This window comes from Tasmannia lanceolata, unplaced genomic scaffold, assembly GCF_043159265.1.
Source record: "Tasmannia lanceolata isolate RefF3 unplaced genomic scaffold, GAP_Taslan_0.1 ptg000008l, whole genome shotgun sequence".
NCBI classification, from domain to species: domain Eukaryota; kingdom Viridiplantae; phylum Streptophyta; class Magnoliopsida; order Canellales; family Winteraceae; genus Tasmannia; species Tasmannia lanceolata.
This window is the reverse complement of record NW_027518685.1, coordinates 54,116,903-54,126,042: the sequence shown is the minus strand read 5'-3', so window position 1 is coordinate 54,126,042 and position 9,140 is coordinate 54,116,903. Positions and strand designations below refer to the sequence as shown.

Below are 9,140 nucleotides of genomic sequence, written 5' to 3'. Positions count from 1 at the left end.
TTTGATTGATTAAACTTTGTGAACACAACACATTTCATTACAAGTCCTTTTAAATCCAATTATGCACATATTTCAATTTTAAGCATAATTTAGGCCCTTTTTTTTGGGTACTTCCTAGTGATTTTCATGATAATTTGCATTAATCTCATGTGATACAAGTTTGAGAGTTTTGAGGAATTTATGATTTCACTTACCTTAAACTTAAATGATACATAGTGATCTAGCTTAAGAGAATTCTAATATGATATATATAGATCACATATATATAATAGGCAAAATTTTATCAATTCAAATCAAATACCTTTAATTAAAGGGTTTCAATGATTATTACTATTAATGTTCCCTCTTTAATTTAAAGTTCACACAAATTTAGATTATTCATGATTATTTAAACTTTGTGATCTCATCATAAGTCATATGGATATAATATATGTTCAAATATGAAATACACTCCCTAGTGACAATATGTTGGATTCCCATGTGCACACTTATGTAAGATTTACATAATTTTTCATCTTCTAGTACAACTAAGTTTGTTGTGAAGGATTTTAAGTGATTAAGCACTCTTAGAGTTTGTCTTTCTTTAATTAAATTTCACCTGTTTGCTTATTTTAAGTGCAAAGGGATTATTTCGAAAGCTAAGTGATTTCAAAAATTTCTCATAAATGAGAGTCATCTTAGGCTAATGAATCAACTTATGAATTTCTCATGATATATTTTATAGATTTTAAAATTCATTAAGGGCCCGTTTGGATACCTCATGCATTTGTATTTTAATTTGGATTTGAGTTTTAGGTACAAACTACATCAATCATCTTCATGATCATATTTTAAGAGAGAAAGAGAGAGAGGGAGGGATGTCTCGCTGGTGCTGGAGCATCGTTGAGGAGTAACGATGGTGAAGGAATTTGCCACAAATATTGATTTCCAAATAATGTCTCGCAGAACAGATTTCAAAATTGGAATTTTTTGCACTGTCGTAGCTGATTTGGAAATCTAAAGGTTCTGATCCAGTTCAAAATATGAACTAAATCCAAAGGCACAACATGATTAGAAACAAGAATGCCAAATTCATGTAATATGTTGTATCTAACAAACTTTGACTAAATATATGATATTTTATCATGAAACACATGATATCTAGCAAACAAATTTCAAATGATATAAATATTTAAGCACAACCCCTAAATCTAATATAGATTAGAATTATAAAGTATATCAAGAAGGGGTTTTTGGAACATAAACCAATTTGGTTCCAAAGGGGTTTGTTCCATACAATGAATCATTTCTTACCCAAACAAACCTACTACTCGTTTCAAATCTAAATTTGCATTTAGATTTGTAATGTCCAATCCTACCACAATAGTTACATGAAATTGAAGAGCAAGTAGATGGACTTAGTGAACTACAAGTGTGTTTATATTGACGTGCATTTTTACTCTCTTCTTGTAGTTTATGATTATCCAAAGTCAAAATTTTATTTCTATTTTTCATCTCTTCAATTTGATCTTTCAACATTCTAATTTCAAGCGATGAACTTGTCTTTAGGCAGTGTTCACTTGCCTTGCCGCACTATCCCGAGAGAGGAAAAACTCGATTTTTTCTTGAGAATCGCATTTTCACGTGTTCTCTTGGATTTACCAGAAAGTGTATTTAAAAGATGTGGAAAACCACATTTTCTCGCCCACACGGGATTTGTTTTCCGCCCAAAACGGTGGGATTTTGTTTCATTTTTCCACAGGAAAGCAAAATTAGTAAGGGCTTCTTTTTTTTCTCTTACTCTCACGCTACGACGAACCAGCGAGCAGAGAGAACGACGAACCAGTACGTCCCACTCCCTCACCTCTCACTCTCTCTCTCTCTCTCTCTCTCTCTCTCTCTCTCTCTCTCTCTCTCTGCTCCTCTATCTTCTCTGTTTCTGATTTTCTAGGGTTTATGTTTTGTTTTGAAGGCATCTTCTCCGGCTCCTCTCCAACTCCTCTCCAGAAAGGTACCCCCACTCGCTCTTCTCTCTCTCCCTCCCTTTTCTGATATTTTTTTTTCAGATCTAGGGTTCATTTTTTTGGGTTTTTCTCACACTGTTCAGATTTGGGTTCGGATTTATGGGGTATTTGCAGTGGGGTTGCACATTTTGGATTTTTTCACTGATTTTCATCTTTTTTGGGTGTTTTTTCTACAATATGGTTCGAATTGTTGCGTTTTTTACAACGGAGTTGCAAAGTAGGGGTTATATCACTGATTTGTTATTTCTTGGGTGTTTTTGTACATTTGGGTTCTGAATTTTGGGGTATTTGCAATGGGGTTGCAGATTTTGGGTTTGTTCACCGATTTTCAACATTTTTTGGTCTTTTTTGTACAATAGGGTTCGGATTGTTGGGCTTTTTGCAATGGAGTTGTAGATTGTGGGTTATATCACTGATTTGTAATTACTTTGGTGTTTTTGTACATCTGTGTTCTGATTTTTTGGGTATTTGCAATGGGGTTGCAGATTTTGGATTTTTTCACTGATTTTCAACTTGTTTTTTGGTATTTTTTGTACAGTAGTGTTAAGATTGTTGTGTTTTTTGCAATGGAGTTGCAGATTATGGGTTATTGGACTGATTTTTAAGATTCTTGTTTTTTTGCATTGGTGGTTATGATATAATTGCTTATTTGTTGGGTGTTGATGATATGTGGGTGGATGGGTGTTGATGATATATGGGTGTTGATGATATGTGGGTGGATGGGTGTTGTACATTTGGGTTTGGTTTTCATAAAAAACCCTAGCTTGTTTTGTTGGTTTAGGGTACTAATTTGATCTTTTACTACATGTCCTGTATAGCTTTTTTCTTTTTTTCTTGGTATCCATGCTTTGTTACAGAGTTGTGGTTGTGGGTGTTTATGGTTGTGGGTGTGGGTGTTTATCAGACAGAGTTCTGGTATCCATGCTTTGTTATGACAGAAAATCAACTTGTGGCTGTGGGTAAAATCATGTCCCTGTGCTTATCTACGATAATATGGTTTTCTGACTATGTGTTAGGGCTACCATCAAGCCACGAGAACCAGCAAATAGGAGGACGATGATTATTCGAGCTGCAGCTCTAGTAATGGCTGTGGTAGCCACAGCGACGGCCAGGGTTAGACATTACATTGAAGAAAATATGACAAGAGGCCCTTATGAAAGTGGGTACGAAACTCGTAGGACATTTGTTACACGTATTATGAATGCAGAGAACCATTGTATTGCGCTTCTGCGAATGGATGTCTGGTGCTTTCGCAGCGTCGTCCCGATATTTAGAAACACGGCCCTGCATGAAGACACAATACACTGTTGTGTTGAGGAACAAGTGACAATTTTCTTACAAGTAATTCCCCACAGCCAAAGGAACCGTACTATTAGGGCATCCATTAGACGGTCAGAGGTGACTCTTTCTAAATATTTTAACAAGGTTCTATGTGTTGTGCTCAAACTTCAAGAGTTGTTCATATTACCCCCATCAAGGGACACACGTCACATTGCTGACAACCCAAATTTTATGTTGTACTTTAAGGTATCGTTTATTACCTATGTTGTGGCATGTAAGTTTCATAGCAAGTGACTCACATTTTAGCACTGACGGTTGACATTTTGAATGTCCATATTGTAGGATTGCATTGGTGCAATTGAAGGGACACACATTCAAGCAACAGTAGCAGAGGATTTGAAACCTAGATTTATTTGTTGTAAGGGATGGCCCTCTCAAAATGAGCTAGCTATATGTGACTTCGACCTGAAGTTTACTTACATGTTAGCTGGGTGGGAAGGGTCGGCATCAGACTCTAGGGTCTTAGCATCTGCTTTATCAAAGCCGAACGGGAGTCCTTATTTACCAGGTAGTACTGAGTTTGTCTTTTTCTCCGTACCGTTGTTGTTGGTCTCGGTTATGAAACTTATATATATCCCTTCGTGTGTCTGTAGGAAAGTTTTACCTTGCTGATGGTGGGTACCAATTCCTGAGAAATTATCTAACTCCTATCCGAGGCATTGGTTACTACCTAAACGACATTAGAGGGCGCAGACCTCGAACTACAGAGGAGTTGTATAACCAAAGGCATTCATCAGCAAGGAATGTAATCAAGCGAACTTTCAATTTCTTGAAGAAGCGGTTCAACATAATAAATACGCCACCCATGTACTCATTCCCACAATAGGTTGACATAGTGTTAGCCTGTTACTGCGTCCAAAATCTCATAAGGAGGGAGATGCCGAATGATGCAAACATTCCGATTGTAGACAATGAGTTGGGGTTAACTGTAGCGGAGGAGGAGGAGGAGGATGAAGAAGAAGAAGATCGTTTTATTACTAGAGCTGAAGATGTGAGAGCGGGCGATCTACTTCAAACAAGAATAATGAATCATATGTAGAATGATTTTCAAGCACAATGACGTGGTCGTCATTAGGATGACATGTTTTTGGGTTGTAATAATTTTATGACTATTTCGATTAGACTTCTGCAGTTGTGTTTCATTATATGTTGTTTGATTGTATTAGGATTTGGAATAATTTTGGGTTGTAATAGTAATATGTTTCATCGTACTCTATTTGATGATATATTGTTGTGATTGATTATTTGGATATTTTTCTACTATGTTTCACAATGTTGCAGATATAATGCAATCAACTTCAGTAGAGAAGAGGAAGGGGAATCCTTCCTGGGGCGAGGATATGGATAGGCCTCTGATAGTAGCCATACAGCATCAGATTGCGAAGGGGCAGAAGGCACCAAACGGTCTTAAAGAGGCTGCGTACAGTGGCACAGCGGTGGAGCTTACTACTATCCTTAAAAAGGAGATCACAAGGGAGCACATTAAGACTCGTATGAAGATGATGAAAACCAACTTTAGGATTCTTAACACTATCGTCAACCTGAGCGGATTTGGCTGGGATCCACAGCTGAAAAAAATATCCGTTGAAGACCAAGTGAAGAATGACTATTTGGCGGTAATTATATGTTGTCATAATTCCTTCATTATTTTCATCACAATTTAGTCATAATCCTTACAATGCCTCATTTTGTTTTCAGAGGAATCCTGAACATCTTCATTTCTTTAATGACCGTTGGGAGCTATATGAGGAGATGAAAGAAGTGTTCGGGGAAGATTATGCCACTGAAGATTTCGCTAGGGACAGACGTGCCCCTTCTCAGGACACACAAGATGCAGAGGGGCTTTTCTCATCGAGCCAGGCAGTAGGGCTCGATGATATGTTCGACGGTTCGACCCCTTCTTTTACTCCTCCCCAGCTCCTCGTGCTTCCAGATCACGTCACTCATCCCCAGTCAAAGAATCGGCATGGGCTTTAGTGACTCATCGCCACTAACAAGTGGTGGATAGCTTTCATCTGATATGACTTACTTGTCATATAGTGTTAGGATGGTTGCTGAGGCCATCATTACGATTACTGAGGTCCATAGCCTTACTGAATTGAAAGCCACTGTGATGAGCACCTCTGGTTTCATCATGATGGAGCTGCTTAGGGCCTATACATACCTGCATAAAAATCACAAGGATGCTGAAGTCTTCCTTTCCCTTTCCGAGGAAGAGCGAATGGCTGTGATGGGCGATATTGTGGTGCGTTTGGTGTAGGTTGCTATGGTTTGGGGACCTTTTTTGGGAATCATACAATCTATATGATCGTTGTTTTCTACATCTTTATTTTGGACTTGTTTTGGATGACTTGTTATGTTGTTGTTGGACTTGTTTTGACGTTGTTTATGTTCTTGGGCTTTATTGTGATGTTGTTTACTTTGTTGGACCGCTTATCTTATGTGTTTTTCCTACTTTTTTGGTCATTTGGTTTATGTTGTTGGACTTATTTTGGAGGAGTTCTTATGTTGATTTGGTTTATGTTGTTGGACTAGTATCAATGAGATGTTTCTTGTTTGTTGGAATTATTTTGTTGGACTTGTCTCTTATATTTATGTTGTTACTTTTTAATACTTTATTTTCTATATTCTTGTAGTATTAGAGCAATATGTGGACTCTAGACATGGACAGGACTTTACTAGCTGCCATGACGAATCAAATAACAGAAAGAAATAGAGGGATGAATGGATTCAATGACATGGCATTTAACAATGCCCTCATACATTTCAACAATGCCCATAATCTGAACCTAAACATATCCCAAATCAAAAGGAGGTTGAGAACATTAAAAAAAACTACAAACAAGTCAAGGCATTGTTGGAACACGGTGGGTTTGATTGGGATTCAACGAGTAAGATGATTTCCATATGCAATGAACTGGGCACATCGCTTATTACGGTACGTATGTCCAAGTAGTATGTTTATATTTTGTTCTCTTATAAAATTACAATTCCTACATCTCTTACTCTGTGTTTTCCATGCAGTCTCACCTTGAAGATTGAAGTGTGTTAACACAACGACATGACTTGTTTGACGAATGCCTTGTAGTGTTTGGGGACGATTATGCAACTGCGCAGTGGGCCCGTTCAGTATGATCGCGCGACTAGGTTACTGATTATCTAGCTAGGCAGTGGCATCTATAGTCTAGTACTGTTTCTGTTTATTTAGAATTTATGGATCCAATGTTGCTTTTGGTACTGTTATTGCTATTATTTTGTTTATGGCTCTTAGCCATGTAAACTTAAAGCCCCATAGTATGTTTATGTAGACTTTATGGATTCAGTAGTGTTGGTTATTTAGTTATTTGGTTATTTTTATTTTCATTTCTGCAGGTTAATGGCCAAAACAAGTTCTATGCGGTTTTTAAGGGTAAGCAGGTAAGCGTATATGACAGTTGGCAATACTGTCATGTTCAAGTTAATGGGTTTAATGGAGCGTGCTTCCGTTCATATGGGAGTAGGAAGGAGGCAGAAGTTAAACTTACTGCGTTTTTACGTGGCATTAGTGGGCCCAACAAAGATAGGAAAGAAGAGACCAATATTCCTACGCCCCAAGCCTCAACAAGTTCTTCTGTGACGACATCCTCTTTCAGTTAGGTTTTATTGTGGTGTTTGTTATTATGCTTTCCATTTTGTAGGCCTGTAACTATATCAGACTATGAAATATGGTTTAATGTGACTTTTCTGTTTAGTTTTTCCAATACCGTTTAATTGGTAAGTGATCAGGCACAAGAAACCTTTTCTCTGGATTTCTCAAGTTTTCCTGCGCAAGTGAACAGGCGCAGGATTCATTTTCCTGCACAATTTCTTTTCCTTTACTTTCCTTTTTGCCACGTCATATTCCTTTCTTTTCCTTTACCGAGAAAACAAATGAACGGACCCTTAGTTCTTCTTCTTTTTCTTGCTTAAATTTCTTGTGCGCCAACAAAAAAATTTCTACTTTATCATTAAGAGATTTATTTTCCAAGATAAAGTTTTCATATTACAATCAAGTTTTTGGCGCCATTGCCGGGGAAGAGAGTTGCATTAGAATCTTAACTATTCGAAGTGTTAGATTAGTAGTTATTTTTAGTTTTTTTTTTGGTTTCTTGCCTATCCATCTCTCTTACTTGGTTTTCTTGTGTTTATGACCGTAGGTTGGGTGCGGAACTCGGCCAATCAACTAGAAAGCGCAAACCGGTTAGAGACGGCGGAAGATATCGAACCAAATCCAAATCAAGAAGTCATGGCGCAAGAGGAGCCGCCAAGGATTTTGCGCGATCGCTTCTATCCGGCCCGAACTGCGCAACCTTCTTGCATTAGATTGCCAGTCACGCAGGGCAATAATTTTGAGCTAAAATCGCAATTTATCTCTTTGCTTCCTTATTTTCATGGCCTCCCTTCGGAGGATGCTTATTTATTTTTGCGTGAGTTTGAAGATGTATGTGCTTTGATTAAGTTGCAACAACTTACCGATGATGCGGTAAAGTTACGATTTATTACGTTTTCACTCAAGGATGGAGCCAAAAAGTGGCTCTATGGCTTACCAACGAACTCCATCACCACTTGGGAGGAGTTCGCCGTCGCTTTCCTAAAAATATTTTTTCCATTACATAAAACAAATAAGCTTAGGAACGATATTTTACAATTCAAACAAAAGCCATTAGAGTCATTTTCTAAGTTTATGGAGAGATTCAAAGACCTACTCCAAGAGTGTCCTCACCATGGAATTGATTTGTGGCACTTATGCCAAATTGTTTATGAGAGCATAGATTACCAAACAAAGCAACTTCTTGAGTCCATGTGTCCTACCGGTTTTACATCTTTCACAGATGAGGTCGCGGCTTTGAACTTCTTACTTGATTTAGCGGAAAAAACAAGAGAGTGGGAACCCATTCAAGACGGTAAGAGAGCCACTTCAAGCAAGGGATTTCTAATAGAGGGTGCCGTGGCAAAAGAGGCCCATCTTGATAGCCTAATCAAAAAGCTAGAAGCAATAGTTGTCAAATGACCTTCACAAGTCAATCAAATTGCACATAGTGTTCCCATGTGTAAATGGTGTCAAGCCACGGACCATGTCAGGAAAGAATGTCCAACTCTTGCTAAATTTGGTAATTCTAATGAGAATGTAAGTGCTTTGTATTCTAATAATCCTTATTCTAGCATTTATAATCCCGGATGGAGGAATCATCCCAACTTTTCATTGAGTCAAGGCGGGCCATCCAATTTTCAAGGCCAAGGCCAATTCGGCCATTCTAGGCCCACCTTCCCTCCCACTTTTGTTCGGCCACCATGTTTCACTCCTACTTTTTAAAACCCCATGATTAATAATGTTTCAAATCAGCCCCCTCCGGGTTTTCAAAAACAAGGGGAGTCGGCATAAATTGCATCTTTATAAAAGAATATGGAGCTTCTCATGAGTACCTTCATGACGGGCCAACACAACTTAGAAAAGCAAATTTCTCAACTTGCTACGGCCCTAAGTGAAAGAAAAAAAGGAAAGATGCCAAGTCAACCCATTCCTAATCCAAGGAATGTGGCCATGAATGGGAATCAACAACCACAGGTGAATCAGTTGAATGTCATGCAATCTAGTTTGCCGCAGCAGGATCCTTCAAACCAATGTAATGCAGTTTATGCTTTGAGAAGTGGAAAAGAATATCACAAAGAGGAGGTCAGCACCGAACCTTCTAAAATTGCTCATGATCTTCCAAAAGAGGTAAGTGAAGAACCTTCCTCCATTGGCTCAGAAGAGGAGCCAAAACAGGTAAGTACATA

General features: G+C 38.1%; 1 protein-coding gene and 1 non-coding gene across 2 annotated transcripts; one reads left to right on the top strand and one right to left on the bottom strand.

The window, feature by feature from the left end:
- The first annotated feature begins 3,059 nt into the window (after positions 1-3,059).
- On the top strand, positions 3,060-5,321 carry LOC143883052 (uncharacterized). The gene is made up of 7 exons (XM_077386417.1): positions 3,060-3,530; positions 3,627-3,852; positions 3,938-4,089; positions 4,171-4,335; positions 4,477-4,537; positions 4,626-4,960; positions 5,043-5,321. The coding sequence occupies exons 1-7, from the start codon at positions 3,060-3,062 to the stop codon at positions 5,319-5,321; spliced, it is 1,689 nt and encodes a 562-aa protein (XP_077242532.1).
- A 2,665-nt stretch (positions 5,322-7,986) lies between these two features.
- On the bottom strand, positions 7,987-8,093 carry LOC143885671 (small nucleolar RNA R71). The gene has a single exon (XR_013253538.1). It is a non-coding gene; the product is annotated as a small nucleolar RNA R71 (small nucleolar RNA).
- Positions 8,094-9,140: the final 1,047 nt, after the last annotated feature.

Excerpts from the sequence above, each read along its gene's own strand:
- LOC143883052 (XM_077386417.1), top strand. The coding sequence starts at position 3,060 with ATGATTATTCGAGCTGCAGCTCTAGTAATGGCTGTGGTAGCCACAGCG. Across the intron at positions 4,336-4,476 it reads TTATTACTAGAGCTGAAGAT|TTGTGTTTCATTATATGTTG; the intron begins GTGAGAGCGGGC and ends AGACTTCTGCAG. Across the intron at positions 4,538-4,625 it reads AATAATTTTGGGTTGTAATA|ATATAATGCAATCAACTTCA; the intron begins GTAATATGTTTC and ends ACAATGTTGCAG.